This window comes from Phyllobates terribilis, unplaced genomic scaffold (assembly GCF_046119375.1).
Source record: "Phyllobates terribilis strain yellow unplaced genomic scaffold, ASM4611937v1 Scaffold_2__4_contigs__length_985480577, whole genome shotgun sequence".
NCBI classification, from domain to species: domain Eukaryota; kingdom Metazoa; phylum Chordata; class Amphibia; order Anura; family Dendrobatidae; genus Phyllobates; species Phyllobates terribilis.
The window spans coordinates 851,868,513-851,885,807 of record NW_027362762.1 but is presented as its reverse complement, the minus strand read 5'-3'; the positions used below and the strand labels follow the sequence as shown (position 1 = coordinate 851,885,807).

At 42.1% G+C, this 17,295-nt stretch overlaps 1 protein-coding gene across 4 annotated transcripts in view; it reads left to right on the top strand.

Annotated features, from left to right (window-relative positions):
* SEZ6 (seizure related 6 homolog) overlaps window positions 1–17,295 on the top strand; it is a 951,365-nt gene that overhangs the window by 747,019 nt on the left and 187,051 nt on the right. For all 4 annotated transcript variants that reach the window (XM_073667912.1, XM_073667911.1, XM_073667915.1 and 1 more), the window contains exon 4: window positions 3,969–4,161. In XM_073667912.1, the coding sequence (XP_073524013.1) occupies window positions 3,969–4,161 (193 nt within the window). The remainder of the gene's footprint in view (window positions 1–3,968; window positions 4,162–17,295) is intronic.

Sequence of the window (17,295 nt, the reverse complement as noted above, 5' to 3'; positions counted from 1 at the left end):
AGAAACTGAAGCAAATTTATCACATTGACGAACACAGCAGGATGTATTTGGTGCAGCTCATTTGGAATTTAATACACCTTTCTTTTCCTCATCCGACATTTTGGACTTGGATAATTAATTAACACTGATACTTTATGCAAAAAAGTAGTGCACTACATTAAGCACATTTTGCCACTTTAGTTAGTACTTTCTTCCATAATACCATAAGAGGGTGTAAAAAGTAATAAAAACATATAATACATTTAGTGCAAGGGGTAACGTTTCTCCTTGCGGAGAGTGACATGTCAAGCCTGACATTCCAAGGTGAGGAGACTTTTAAGCTGCAATGCTCCTCTGGGAAACTAAATATGCAAATTGTCTCTTCAGAGAGGAAGAGGACTAGAACTCTAGCGCCACCTATAGGAAGTAGCAATCCTATAAGTCAATATCAACCTTTTAACAAGACTTGTCATATGTCTTAGCATAAAAGCCAAACCAGGATTCTCAATTTGCAGACACTGTGTTTCTGTGGTACTGCCCTTTGTCAGTGCAAAGTGTGAGATCTGGTTTGACTGGATGAGAGGCATCTGACTAGGATCCAAAGGGTAACATGACATGTCAAGCCTGTCAAGGTGAGGACGACATTTAAGCCGCAATGCTCCTCTGCAAAACAAATTGAGAATGCTGGTTTGGCTTTTGCATATTTAATTTTACAGAGGAGCATTGCAACGCTTAAAAGTCTCCTCACCTCGGCATGTCAGGCTTGACATGTCTCTCTCCACAAGGTGAACTGTTACCCCTTCGATCCCAGTCAGACGCCTCTCACCCAGCCGAACCAGATCTCACACTTTGCACTGATGAGGGGCAGCGGTCCGAAACACAGTGTCTGCAGATTGAGAATCCTGGTTTGGCTTTTATCCTAAGTCATGTGGCAAGGCTTGTTAAAGGGTCGATATTGACTTTTAGTATTGCTACTTTCAGTAGGTGGCGCTAGAGTTCTAGTCCTCTTCCTCTCTGAAGAGTCAATTTGCACATTTAGGGCAAGACATGTGCGTCACCTTTTTTTTGGAGAAATTTGCACCAGAATTTTTAAAGATGTTTGCTTAGTAAATCTCCCCTATTGTGATTTTTGTTGACTGAATCCACTTGAATGTTGTATCCATGTTTCTAGCACGGATCAAGATATGATGAATTAGAGGATTAAATCACAGCAACAGCCTGAATATTCAGCATGAACGGCAGCAGTTTGCACAGCTCACTAAGGTTACCAGTTCACTTCATTTTCTTACAGAATCAATTCCCGGTGGTTTAGCTCATCCTAAATTCTAACAATTGCACATAATGTTTCAAGCCAAAAAAAAAAATCAGAAGATTTATCTTCAGCCAAAACATATTTCCATTTGGCATTCTGGAAATTTAGTAGCTTCGTAATCGTACCTGTAACTGCAAAATCCTGATCTGAAAATTAAGAACGCTAGCGAGTGCGGTGATTAAATTTCTTCTGCTTCTACAAATATAAGCAGACGATTATTACATTTGATTTATGTTATGGGTTAGGGATACAATTAATATTACAGAGCTGCAGTTTGATGATATCAGAGTCTCATGCTTGGCGCACCGTTATTGTCCCTAATTGCGAGGAAATTGTGTTCTGCATTCTTATGAGTGTTGGATCAGCCCACATAATATCGGTATCCGCTGAGCAGGAATTTGGAGCAGGATAACGGTTTATATTCACTGCAAGTGTAAACTTATTTCTTTGTTAAAAAAATACCTGTAATAATAAATCCATTTACTCCTGTTATAGGGCTCGTGCATATGGCCTTATGGTCGATCCAAGTGCGATCTGACAAAATCTCAAATCGGACCAATGTTATTCTATGGGGTCGTGCACACGCCAGATTTTTTTCTCAGACTGAGTCGGTCCGAGAAAAAAATCACAGCATGCCCCAGTTTGTTCAATATTCGGATCGCGTTCGGCCATGCAAGTCAATGAGTCCACGGGACACATCGGACAGCACTCTGATGAAATCCTCGATAACATCCATGAGGTCATACAGTACAGCCCATAAATTCATTCTTACAGCCTAATAAGGCAACTATGGTTCTATTTGGCAACCAGTGCCAGGCTGGGCTATCTTAAAGGGGATCTGTCACTAGGTTCTTTCTACCTTAGTTGAGATCATTATGATGTAGGGGCAGAGACCCCGATTCCAGTGATGTATCACTTACTGGGCTACTTGCTGCAGTGTTGCTGCAAATCTACATCTACCAGTTCTCTGAATGCTGAGCTCTGTATACCCCGCCCACACCACTGATTGGCTGATTTCTGTGTACATACTGCATAGGCAGAAAGCTGACAATCAGTGGTGGAGGCGCGGTTATACAGAACTCATGAATATGGAGAATTACATGGCAGCAAGTTTACTAGTCCTCTAGTGATAATCTGCTGATAAAACAATAATTATTTTATCTAAACTACAGCAAGCAGCTCAGTAAATTACACATCAATGGAATCAGAGTCTCTGCTCCTACATTATGCTGCTCTCAGATGGGGTAGCAAAAACCTGGTGACCGATTCCCTTTAAGCCCGCTAGAAGAAATAGTTGCGAGTGTCAATCCCCATCTATACTGAGCATTAACATACTTAATGTTACTGTAAAACTGTTATTTTACACACTGGACTTATTAACAACTAATGGATTATTGGGTTATTTCTGAATTAAGCCCTAAGAAATAGACTCTTGTGGCAAGTAGATGACTTCAACCTCAGTGTCACATTACAAATGTAGCCCGATTTGCGAACAGTAGGTCAAAGCGTAAGTGAAGATAATGAGTATGATATACAAATGGGTGGTCATGCTCACTGATTGACGGCCTTACTAATCACAGGGTAGGACCACCTACTGGACTCCCAAGCTAACAATAAGCAAAAATTTTAATTAATAAACTACTAGTTTTATTGAATATATTCCCATAAAAATATCTCTGTCTTAGTGCATTTTGCCTTAAATCAAAGTGTTTGCAGATGGATTTTCAACACTGGTTTATCTTTAAAGCGAACCTGTCATGTAAAATAACGTTATTAACCTGCAGATATGGGGTTATTTTGCAGGTTAATAGTGTTCTGACACCGTGCGGTGCTGGCACTGAGAGCCCCACTGCCAGGAGGAAATTCACTTTATTCCTCCCGGCAGCGTTCAGGTTCCAGTCATAAGGGTGGTGCCGGCACGGGTTCAGTCACCGCTCCGAGTATAGAGAGCGACTGTAACCGCACCCACGGCACTGACTGACAGCCGGCCCTGAGCGGTGACTGAATCTGTGCCGGCACCACCCCTATGACAGGAAGCCGAACGCAGAGTTAATTTCCTCCCGGCCGCGGGGCTCTCAGTGCAGGCACCGCACATTGTCAGAACGCTATTAACCTGTAGATTAACCCCATATCTGCAGGTTAATAGCGCTATTTTACATGAAAAGTTCCCATTAAATGTGTCTTTTGCAGAAACTTTGGTCCGGTGCCGGGCCAGCCTAATACAGATAACAACCTAGAGCATCCCATATGAAAAAATGGCTAATATTTACTTTTGTTTTTTATTTATTTTTATAGAGTGGAGTAATTTAATAGGAAATATTCTGGAGTGATAATCCTAAACTATGTTCTTCTCAACAAGCATAGTGCGCTTAGTAATACATTTCTTTTAGTATACGCTCAAGGACAAGTTGGAGACTGAATCCATTTACCAGCCGTCTTAAGTCTTATTGTACAGCACATTGTGCCAGATGTGATACACTTCTCTACCCAAAGAGAATGGATTGATGTTTTTCATCCAATGTCAATGATATTTTCGTTGCTCTTTCTTACCTTGAGAATGGTGCGATGATATTTATTCCATTGGGATTTTTTTTTGTATCAAAAGGCCATTTCTGTACATGACACCTGAAAACAGTTTTTAATACACAAATGATTATAATGTGAATTATTCTTCCAGGTGCAAAACATCAGTCTGCTGGAAGGTGAGTCGGTAACAGTGGAGAGCTTAGAAGGTGTGGAGCCGGTCATCCTGGCCAATGAATCTTTTCTAATGAGGGGTCAAGTGATCCGAAGTCCAACCAACCAAGTCATGGTGCATTTTCAAAGTTTACAGCCATCAAGCTTGGGTACCTTCCGCTTCTATTATCAAGGTATGGTATTTGCTGTTGTGTATTATGGCTAATAATAACTTGTCTGTGAACAGTGTCTATAACGAATAGTTGTGCCACACATTCCTCAAAATAATTAATAACTAGATATACCTGCTCCAGGGCTAAAGTTCAGTGGCCATCTTGCTCCTTTTCTGGCTCTTAGCAAAGTACATTGGCTGCTGTTTCAATAAAAAAAAGAAAAAGTGACAACTTTAAATTTTCCCAAAATTGTGCAGAATTCACCGGCGGCTACCGTTGTTGCTAATCACTTTTATAATACTGTAGCATCTCATCAAGCCAAAAAATGATTTATCAGCAACTGTGAAGAACAATTTTATTGGACCAATCCAGTTAGTTTAAATCACCTATAGACACTATATCGATATTTATGGATCTTTAAATTATTAAATGTACTGTGTCCACACAGAATGACTGTTCAAGCCAAATACCGGCGCTCAGTGCACACTTGGTGTAGCAAAACATTTAAAGGGACTCTGTTGGCATATAATGACTGTCCAAATCAAGTACAGGCAGTTAGTGCACCCTTGGTGTAGCAAAACATTTAAAGGGAATCTGTTACCCCCTGGGAGATATCAGACCTGTAATATGGGCATACAGGTGATAGAAATGTGAATCTATACATACCTGTATGGTCCATATTAGATGATTTCTTGCTTTGAAATAACTTTTTATTAAATTAGTTTTGACAAGATTCCCGTCCGGGGGACGCAAAGAAATCTCCACCTATTAACTTAATTTCCTTTTTCCCCCACTCCTCCCCTGCACGTCACAGTGCCCTGTCACATGCAGTTCCCGGCCGGATCCTGCGCCTGGGCAATTTACCTTCTACGGAGGGAGCAGTAATCCCTGCCATCTGTGTAGCCTTGTGGAGCAGGAAACTTGTGCGCAGGCGCCGGGAAGGCCGAGTGAGTGGCTCTATGAAGCCAGAGCTGTCAATCAAAGAAGAGGCAGGACTGGAGATGGATGGAAAACAAGCAAGTGGGAGGTGCACTTAAATGTTTGGCCACACCAAGGGTGCAGTGATTGTCTTTGCTTGGTTTTAACAGTCATTCTGTGCTGACAGTCTTCCTTTAACAATATCTGCTGCAAGGTCATACATACTATAGAGACCACCACGCCAGCTGCCTGTTAGCCCACTATAATGAGAAACAGCCAAGCTTCAGTCTGTTGGCAAATCTGAGTACCATCATGGAAACTTAGTTTCATCTCCTACATAGGGCTCCCCTGTATATATGCAATTGGTCTGCTGACAATGTAAAGCTCTGTTTTCGTCTCAGCATTCATTTTTTGTATCAGGAGCTTTCCCACATATTTAACTTAAATGAAAATAAATTAAATGAAAGCCCCATATACACTGCTCAAAAAAATAAAGGGAACACTTAAACAACACAATGTAACTCCAAGTCAATAACACTTCTGTGAAATCTACCTGTCCTGTTATGAAGCAACACTGATTGTGAATGAATTTCTCCTGCTGTTGTGCAAATGGAACAGACAACTGGTAGTAATGATAGGCAATTAGCAAGATACCCCCTATGAAGGAGTGGTTCTGCAGGTGGTGACCACAGACCATTTCTCTGTTCTCATCCATTTTGGCTGTTGTTTTGGTCACTTTTTCATTTTGCCATTGCTCTTACCCCCAGAGGTACAGTAGCATGAGGCGGTGTCTACAGTACAACCCACAGAAGTTGCTCAGGTAGTGCAGTTCATCCAGGATGGCACATCAATGCGAGCTGTGGCAAGAAGGGTAGCTGTGTCTGTCAGCGTAGTGTCCAGAGGCTGGAGCAGAAACCAGGAGATGTGGAGGGAGCCGTAGGAGGGCAACAACCCAGCAGCAGGACCGTTACCTCCTCCTTTGTGCAAGGAGGAACAGGAGGAGCACTGCCAGAGCCCTGCAAAATGACCTCCAGCAGGCCACAAATGTGCATGTGTCTGCACAAACAGTTAGAAACCGACTCCATGAGGGTGGTATGAGGGCCCGACGTCCACAGATGGGGGTTGTGCTCACAGCCCAACACCGTGCAGGATGCTTGACAATTGCCACAGAACACCAGGATTGGAAAAGTCGCCACTGGTGCCCTGTGCTCTTCACAAATGAAAGCAGGTTCACACTGAGCACATGTGACAGATGTGACAGAGTCTGGAGATGCCGTGGAGAGCGATCTGCTGCCTGAACATCCTTCAGCATGACCGGTTTGGCAGTGGGTCAGTAATGGTGTGGGGTGGCATTTCTTTGGAGGGTCGCACAGCCCTCCATGTGCTCGCCAGAGGTAGCCTGACTGCCATTAGGTACTGAGATGAGATCCTCAGACCCCTTGTGAGACCATATGCTGGTGCGGTTGGCCCTGGGTTCCTCCTAATGCAGGACAATGCCAGACCTCATGTGGCTGGAGTGTGTCAGCAGTTCCTGCAAGATGAAGGCATTGAATCTATGGACTGGCCCACCTGTTCCCCAGACCTGAACACGATTGAGCACATCTGGGACATCATGTCTCGTTCCATCCACCAACGTCACTTTGCACCACAGACTGTCCAGGAGTTGGCGGATGCTTTAGTCCAGGTCTGAGAGGCGATCCCACTGGAGACCATCCGCAACCTCATGAGGAGCATGCCCAGGCGTTGTAGGGAGGTCATACAGGAACGTGGAGGCCACACACAATACTGATCCCCATTTTGACTTGTTTTAAGGACATTACATCAAAGTTGGATCAGCCTGTAGTGTGTTTTTCCACTTTAATTTTGGGGGTGACTCCAAATCCAGGCCTCCATTGGTTAATAAATTTGATTTCCATTGATGATTTTTGTGTGATTTTGTTGTCAGCACATTCAACTTTGTACAGAACAAAGTATTCAATGAGAATATTTCATTCATTCAGATCTAGGATGTGTTATTTGAGTGTTCCCTTTATTTTTTTGAGCATTGTATATTAAATCATAGGAATTGATTTATATTACTTGCTTGTGTAGTGTCAATCATTTTCATAGCCCTTTATATACATCATCATCACTGTCCCCATTGGGACTCACAATGTAAATTCCTAATCAGTATGCCTTTGGTGTGGGAGGAAACCCATGCAAACACAGGGGGAACATACAAACTCCTTGCAGATGTTGCCTTTGGTGAGATTTTAAAGGGGAATCTGTCAGTAGGCTCAATCCTCCTAACCTGTCTTAGACATATAGGTCATAAAAAGTTGAATAAAATGATACCTTGATATTTGTGATCCGATGTCTTATTTCAGGGAAATGCATGTTTTTCTTATATGTAAATGAGCTGTTAAGATCTATGGGTCGGACATAGATCTCACTGAGAATTCACCTCCAGAGATCATTTTAAATGAAAATATAGTGGCAAATGTTGCCCAACAGGCTCATATTTAAAAAAAATAAATAAAATAAAAAGTATTTAATTTTATTTTTATTTTTTTACTGTGCTGCCTGGGGATGCCAAGAAACTGCTTTGCCTGGCAAGGCTATTTAGAGTCACTTCTAGGGCAATAACATGAAAATTTTGAAGGAAAGCTTAGCTACAACCCTGGCTGACTTATACAGGCCCAGTATTTGCCAAAAGGACACTCCTTTGGCATACACTAGGTGCATGATGGCACATATGCCAACTGTGCAAAAACATGTGAGAGCTGAACAGAACCTTACTTGTTTTTGCGGACCTGTAAGATCCCAATTGGGGGAAAGGTTTGAACCATGTTGAATTTTCTGACAATTATTTTATTTTTTACTTACATGTAAGCAGCATCGGATGTGTTGCGCAGTCTTTTCCTCCTTCATTGAATTAGTATCTCCATCCAAGACAAAAATATGTTAATGAGTAGAATGTTACGGATACATTTGAATATCTGATGATGATCAACTAGTATAGATTCACCTGCGCATAGTCCTCAACCTATCCAGATTTTAGGTTGTGCATTCCCGATGCATTTTTTTGCCACAACTTTCTAAAAATGAAGTAAAATTTTATTTTTTATCATTTTTCATAAAATCGAGGCAAAAATACATCGCAATTGCCTTATAGACCATTACAATTACAGGATAAGGATATCACAGGGATTCAGTGGCATAACTTCCATTTGTTTTCTTAGCTCGCAATATTGCACTTTTGTTGTTGATTGTCTTGCGTAGAATGCTGACCAACTGTTTGTTTCCATTGGTGTCTGTGTGTATGTGAATTTCTGAGGGAGGCAAGACTGTGAGCCCGTCTGGTGTAAATTTCAGTCCTTTTCACAAGTATACAGAACATGTGGACCTGAGAAACATGACAAAAAATTAACACCCAGGGAAAATATTTGCAAACAAAGATAAACATAGTTTTTCTTGAAGCCATCTGCTTGGAAAGATGATAAAGAAAGTATATTTGTGTTTTTGTGTATAATTATGTGTCAGGCGGCACATCACAAACATTCTACTATTGTAGGATTTAATCTTTTAAAATTCAGGACAAGTGACAGAAATATCTTCAGCCTTGGTAGATTAGTCCCATTGAGCCTTAAGAAAGCCAACATTCAGAAAGGGTTAGATTTTATTTTTTTGCATCCGAAATATCTTGTAAAGAAAAATCTCTTGTTATTTGTCAACTTGAAATTTCTGTTGAATTTAGGACACATAGTGGTTAAAAAAGTCTTTATAGCTAAACAGAATATTGATGTTTGGTAAATAATGAGCAGTACTCATCTCCATTTAGTACTTAAAGCCCCCGTTACACTAAGCGAGATCGCTGCTGAGTCACAAGTTTTGTGACGCAACAGCGACCTCAGCAGTGATCTCGCTACGTTTTTACACTTAGCAGCGACCAGGTCCCTGCTGTGAGATCGCTGGTCGTGTCGAAATGGCCTGGACCATTTTTTGATCGTTGAGGTCCCGCTGGGTAGCATGCATCGGTGTGTTTGACACCTTACCAACGACCTCGTTGGCGACTCAGAACTGAGACACATATGACGCACCCCCAGGGCCGTGGGGTACTCATCAGCCAGGCCTCTGGACGCCGGTGGGGGGGGAATCACGGTGGCTGGCCCGGTCCGTGGCCCAGGGCGGTCAACAAAAGGGGAATTATATATAGTGGATTTGGAAAGTTCGTGACGCCACCTGTGGGATGCGGCAAAGGGGGTGCCGCCGCTGCGGAGCAGTCCTCTGGAGCTGGTGTTACGGCAGCAGGGATGGTGTGGCTCTCCACAGGTAGAGCAAGCTCCAGGGCAGTGTAGGGAAATGGTATTTGCGCTGGGCGTTGTAGTGAAGTGAGGGAAAGGTGGCGCAGACGAAATAATGGACAGAGGCGGTGCGGTGCAGTCATCCGAGTCTTTACTCACAGTTCTTTAGTTCCTCAGGGTGCACTGTCAGCTTACAGCCTCCCGCGTCGTGCTGCGTTCACCAGGCAGGGGTTCAGCTCTTCTTCAGGCAGATTAGGAGTATCTGACAGAACCCCACTTTTCCGTGTTCCTAGCCAGACTGTCTCCACACTGGGTCTTTCTCCCTCCTGCCCTGCGCTGCCCACTCTCAATCCTGCTCGGGTGCTCTGAAGTCCCTCCTGTATGTCGGAGTTCACAGACCTCGGTGTACCCCCTAGGATCCCTTCTTAGAATGGAGCCTACTCCCTGCTCCCCTCCTGGGCCTCTGTCACTAGGCCCCTGGTTGTGGGGCAGAGCTCCTAGCGAGATTCTGCTCCCGGACTGTTCTTATGAACTGCCCTGAGCTGTTCTTCTGAACTGCTCTCCTCTATCGACCTGCCACCCTAAGAAGGCTTCCCTATATATATATCCCTACCAAAGTGCTCCCCCTAACTACTTCCTCCACCCACACCCACTACTGGTTCCCCCTACCTTTGGGTTCCCCCCACTCCAGCCAGGGTCAGGGCTCAGCAGGAAACATACATTGCGTCTTGCCCTTCCAGCCGGCCTGGAGCAGTGTAGTGTTGGATGCAGGTGTTTGGGGTTCCGAGCAGCACTCCCTTCTTACCTGAGAAAAGGAGACACCACACCTCTGGTTGAGGTGCAGTACCTCTGTGGCGACTGAACCCTCAGGGGCGCCACACATTGGCGTGCTTTTTCCGTTGCATCGTTATACAGGTCGCTACGGGTCGCCGTATCATTGCTGCGTCATTGGGAAGATCTGACTGTTTGACATCTCACCAGCGACCACATAGCGACGCAGAAACGATCCCTGCCAGGTCGTATCATTATCGGGATCGCTGTAGCTTTGCTTAGTGTGACGGTACCTTAAAACTAACGGCAACAGTACACTTTAGGGCAAAGTTGGCCAAAACCACTGAATACGATGAAAATGGCCAACTATCATTTGGGTATGGAGGGGAATCTCAGAAAAGTTTATCAAGACTTTAATTCTTAAAAAAAAATGTTATAAAATGGAGAATCCCTTCACAGTTAATTGTTGCACAAAAATTATACAGCTGACAATGAAACTGGAGTATGGTCTCAAAAATAAATAAATGCATGGTGAGTCAATGGACCCCTGTATGAGGTATAGGACTTCCAAATACATCTCAGAAAAAAGCAATATATTTGGACAGAAAAAAAGCTCAATTTGTTAAATCCATAATTTTTGCAAGATCAGTTGTCAGGTGGGGTCTGGCATAACTAATCGTTTTATATATATAGAGAGAACATATTAAAATTTTCAGGGTTTATGAACTATTATCTAATGTCTATGGGGAGATTTAGGATTTCTTTTTTATTTTAACGGCCTTCAGCTTGATCTCAAGCCATGGCGACTTGATGGATGAACGTTGATGTAGCAAACAAGTACATATAAAATATAACTTTTATTAATTAAATATTTAAAAACATGTGTTGCTGCTAGATGCCCATATGGTGTATAAACACACCGTGAATAAAAAGGTGCTACAACCAAAAACCTGAAAAAATGTCAGATAATAAATATCTATAATGAACAGGGCTAGACAAAATGTCAAGCCCTATCAGGTCAAGCATAGGTAAGGATCAAGAAGGTACTAAATTGTGAAGTCCAAATGGGAACCTTACATAGAAGCAATATTGAACTAAAGTACACATCACCAATAAAACATATAGCAATAAATTCGGTGATCGTACCTATATATACATATACCCATAAACATGACAAGCCATTATCAAATGGTAGGTATGTGTATATAAACAAATCTATGAGGAGCCTTCTATTACAATCCAGGCATTATATCCTCATAAAAAATGGAAACATCTCACCCGGGGTCTTTTCATGTATGTCCCCCCTATATTACAGGTGATTAGTTAATCCACGGAACATCCCGACGCGTTTCAATCCTTCTTCAGGGGTATATAGTTCCTATTCCGCATTAGTTCCTCAGTTCCATCCTAATGCCACGGACAGGTATATATGCTGCTGTGCTTTATATATGTGCATCAAACCGCGCTCATTCATAATCGCCGCGCTTGCTGTGACGTACTTCCGGTCCCAGAATGCCCGGCTCCCGGAAGCCAACGTCACGCGTTCCTATGGGCACGGAACGCAAGCGTGATGCTGAGAAGCACGCGTCACTTCCCGAACACGTGATACAGCATCACGCCATGCTGGAGCGCATAAACTCCTCCCTTAGGCGGTCCAGCAGCCATAATGAACGGGGTAGGAGGTATTCAATAGAGGGGGGAGGAACTAGGAGTTTGCCACACCTCCATTACTACAAACAAAAGCTCAATATAGAGAATGCCCCGTATTAATAATATATAAAGGCTATATTCGGTAATAACCAAAATGCCTAATTGCCTAAACAGACATATACAGTCCTCTCCACATATATGTTCAAAAACTAGATCAAGGATTTAGGAGGGTTCTCATCAAGATAGTAAGGACCCTTATAAAAAGTGCAATGCTTTGGTATATTGAACGGGGGTTACCAGAACAGGAATAATTGGCCAAGAAATATTGTACTGTTCAATTGCCTAACCACAGCGGACCTCCCAAACAGAATAAGAAAAAGGGGGTGGGGCCCTAGTAAAATAACTAGATAGCAACTCATCTGCTGACCCTACCTACGTGGGGGTTGGCACCCTATAAATCCTGCGCAAATGGCGCCCCCACTCTAAGGTGGCTATCCCTGTCTAAATCTCCCTATTCTGTCCCTATTCTGGAAGGAATGGGGCAAAGGATAGAATCTCATTCATACCAAGTAGGGTAGTGGTGCCCAGGGTAAAGATCCATCGAGTTTCTTTTTGTAATATGCGTAAATCCCAATTGCCTCCTCTTATTGGTGGTGCCACCTTCTCTATGCCCATAAATTTAATAACATTGGCATCACCTAGGTGCATAGTATTTACATGATTGGCTATTGGGGTATCTTTCTTGTTTTTAATATCACGCAAGTGTTCTAATATCCTCTTCTTTAACTCCCTTTGTGTCTTCCCAACATATTCGAGTTTGCATATAAATGTGGCCTTGTATATCTCTCCCTTCGACCGACAGTTGATGAGTTGCCTGATGTTAAAATCCCTCCCCTTAACAAAACTTCTAAATGTGTTCCCTTGGGTAATGGCAGAGCATGCCTTACAGTTGTTACAACGATAACAGCCAGATACCCCTCGATGCAACCATGTGGGAGCCCGCTCAGATAGAAAATGACTATGGACAAGACGGTCCCTAAGGGACCTACCTTTGCGATAAGTAATTTGTGGTTGTGGGGCCAATTTATCTCCAACGTCCTCATCCATACGAAGGATGCCCCAGTGTTTCTGGAAAATCTGTTTGACCTGTTGAGATCTATTACAAAATCGTGTTATGAACCTAATTGAGGATTCTTCTTTATGTTTAGATTTTGGAACCAACAGGTCACATCTCTCTCTCGCCAAAGATTCTCTGTAGGCGTGATTCAGAACCTTTTTAGGGTATCCTCTAACAAGGAATCTATTTCTCAAATCCCAAGCTTGCCTTCTATAGTCATTGACATCTGAACAATTTCTCCTGAGCCTTAAGAATTGACCCTTTGGGGTCTCTTGAGTGGGACTGGGTGATTACTTTCCCACCTTAAAAGGGAATTGGTTGCTGTTGGTTTTCTATAGGTTTCAGTCTTCAGTTCTCCATTAGCTTCTCTGCGAATAAATGCGTCCAGAAAAGCCAATTCAGTTCTATTAACTTCAGACGTAAAAAACAGACCAATGGGATTGTCATTGAATCCCGCGACGAATTCATGGAAACTCTCCGGTGTCCCGTTCCAAATCACAAAAATATCGTCGATAAATCGCAGCCACATGACAACCCCATTGGCTGAATCACACTCATTGACGACCATGGTTTCTTCCCACCAGCCCAGGAGCTCCCCCCTCTATTGAATACCTCCTACCCCATTCATTATGGCTGCTGGACCGCCTAAGGGAGGAGTTTATGCGCTCCAGCATGGCGTGATGCTGTGTCACGTGTTCGGTACCCATAGGAACGCGTGACGTTGGCTTCCGGGAGCCGGGCATTCTGGGACCGGAAGTACGTCACGGCAAGCGCGGCGATTATGAATGAGCGCGGTTTGATGCACATATATAAAGCACAGCAGCATATATACCTGTCCGTGGCATTAGGATGGAACTGAGGAACTAATGCGGAATAGGAACTATATACCCCTGAAGAAGGATTGAAACGCGTCGGGATGTTCCGTGGATTAACTAATCACCTGTAATATAGGGGGGACATACATGAAAAGACCCCGGGTGAGATGTTTCCATTTTTTATGAGGATATAATGCCTGGATGGTAATAGAAGGCTCCTCATAGATTTGTTTATATACACATACCTACCATTTGATAATGGCTTGTCATGTTTATGGGTATATGTGTATATAGGTACGATCACCGAATTTATTGCTATATGTTTTATTGGTGATGTGTACTTTAGTTCAATATTGCTTCTATGTAAGGTTCTTTTTGGACTTCACAATTTAGTACCTTTTTGATCCTTACCTATGCTTGACCTGATAGGGCTTGACATTTTGTCTAGCCCTGTTCATTATAGATATTTATTATCTGACATTTTTTCAGGTTTTTGGTTGTAGCACCTTTTTATTCACGGTGTGTTTATACACCATATGGGCATCTAGCAGCAACACATGTTTTTAAATATTTAATTAATGAAAGTTATATTTTATATGTACTTGTTTGCTACATCAACTTGAGATTTTCATAACAAGTTTTTGGCCTTCGCTAGTTTGTATTGATGGATGAACGATCTGTAGGAAAATCCATCTTGTGCAAGTCTAGATAGGTCCACCAGGGTCTTCTCCACTGTTATCTTTATAGTATCAAGCCATCGGGTTGCTGGTCTTCCTCTTCGCCTGGTTCCTTATATTCTTCTGACTATGATGTCCTTCTCCAGTGATTGCTCTCTTCGTTTGATGCGTCCAAAGTAGGCAAGTCGTAGATTTAGGATACCTTAGATTATCTACAGTAGCTATCTGTCTATGGATACGAACTCATAGACCCATTACATGAACCTGACTCTTTGATATGAAGGACCTTCACTTGCAGAGTTCCCTCTTACTTTTAAGAGATGGAGTGATCCTAAAACAGAGCAGGATGGCTTCCCATCGCTAACCTGCAAATCCAACAGTGGAATAAAATTTATATCAAATAGCAGATTTTAGAAAAGCCTCTGGACTTCTTGGACTTTGAACCACTATTCTGTTCTGTTAGGAGAATTCATTGTCATATAGGGAATAATTCTGATAATTATTATAATATTAATAAAAAGTCTTCTTTTCAGAATAGAGTTCAATTTAAATATTCTCAACACTGATAAGAAGCTTTATAGAGAATTTATCAGTTGATTCATGATACCCAAAACATGAGCTGCATGTATCAGAGCCTGCTGCACAATTGCAGACTGGCATGTTTTACTCTGAAATGCGCCAGCGTTTCAGAGAAATCATAGTACGAAGAGGCAGCTGGGGACTTTAGGTAAGGACGTGATTAGTCCGGTGCCGTTTCTGGGCGGCTTCTTTTCAGCCGATTTCTTTCTGGATGGTTCTAATTGGTCTCTCCTGACGTACACACATGGGAGAGACCTGTCAATCACCTGCAGCAGAGTGGGAAGAAAAAGCCTAACAGGGGTCATGACAGACTAGTCACATCCCTCCCTGTAGTCTCCAGCTGGATCTTCAAACTATGGCCCCAATTTATCAACGTTATTACACCAAAAAAAGGTGTACAATCTTTGAAAAGTCACAAAATTTTGACACAACTAGGAGTTGCGCTCAAATTTTGCGGCTTTTTGCGTTTTCATGCCAGTTTTTACCAACGCCAAAATGAGCAAAGCTGGGATAAGGCGTGGTGGGGGCATGACGAGATGTAGTGGACAATTCATGATGAGCTGTGGTGTTCAGTATGGCAGAATTCTCACTCCTGTCCAAGGTTGCCAACTTAATTTTTTATTTTTTCTGGACAACTTATCCACAAATCTTAGACATCCAACATTTTTTATGAACACAATAATAAATCATTATAATTTTAAGTTATATATGTGTACAGCCCTTAATCCTGATATGAACACATCAGTATTCACTGTGAATTGTAAAAAGATGATAATTACAGTCATAATATTCTGTACAAGTTTCTCCAGCTTGAAAAAAAAAATTAATGGACACATAAAAAAAAATTTATGAACAGAGTAAAAAGTGTTCTATTTTATGGACTGACCATGAATTTCTGGACGAGTGGCGACCCTGCTCCAGTCCCTGACTGGAGTAATATTTCTTGCGTAGCCCATGGAGGAACACGCCACTGGTCAGATGTTTTAGATTCATGAAGAGGCGTGCAGCTGTTCATGAATAACGAGTATCTGACTCCAGCACGCCCCATCGGGGCTTTAGTTTTCTCGGAAACACCAGAGGATTTCAGAGTAAGACATACCTGCCTGCAACCATGCAGCCAGGCTGTGATTCATGCTGCCCATGATTTCAGCAGCATGAATCGACTGACAGGTTCCCTTTAACATTGGAAGTCATGCGGTTCAACCTGTCTTGAGCAGTACAAAAGATCTGTAATTATTACCCAGCCTCTGCTTACTCTGTCTCAGTCTACACAGCAAAGCAGGCAAGAGCAGAAATCACAAGTTGTCAATCTTTTGCGACTGCTTTGATGGCAGTGAAAACTTTCATTCTTTTTACATTTGCAAAATAAGTCTAGTATCAGCACAATAATTATTTTATATCAAATAACATAAATAGCTGCATTTTTCAAAGTGTAATCTTTCATCGTAGCATTAAAAATGATGTCTGGTTCATTACGGATCCTACATAGTAATAATTATTACTATACTATATTTAATGGAGACTTCCAGACCTTCAAAGCTTAAGTCACTTCAATTATAGTAGTTGGTGTCTAGAGATTTGTTGCTGATGGTAATAGTTTTTAATGGACCCACATAAAGATGCTTCATAGCTTAAGCCATGTTCCTTGCAGAATCTCATGGGTCGCCTCTAGCAATGTTCTCGAGTGCCAGGACAAATGGTGCTTAACTGTTCTAAACGAAGTCATGAGTCATCTTGTCTGACACAACACAAAGTTGTCACTTGCCTATGTCCTAAGTGTCTTGTCAATCTTCCTGTCACAAGGAATTTTGGATTCTTCTCCAAAAACATATGAAGAAAAGTTGCAGAGCTCTGCAAATGAAATTTATAATTTTTACATATTTTTTTTAAAAAGGAGAGTTCATCATGTTTGATGGAAAAATGGAAGTGGAATGTTCTAACTTTGAGCTACCAAGGTAATGACGTAGTTTTAATTAAAAAAAGACAGGTTATGGGTACACAGAATGGTTGTAGCAGGAAGACCAGCCATGTTTGGCACAATTCGCTTTCTTGTGGTTGCGAGAAAGAGACTCCTGGCTCTTCTGTTCTTGGTGGCAAAACCTGGCACCATAGAGAGGACCCATCTTGATTTTTGCTATGGTGCCCTCACATTATGTATGTTACTGGGAAGGCTAATGAATTTGATGAGCTTTTTATGTCTCGTTGTGCGGGAGTTTACATTTTCTCTCATATCATTAAATTACTTTGGGACATTGAATGTGCTAAGGTACATAGGAGACATAATATAATAGGTTGTGATAACCCATTAATATATTGCAAATTATATATATATTATTGGAAATTAT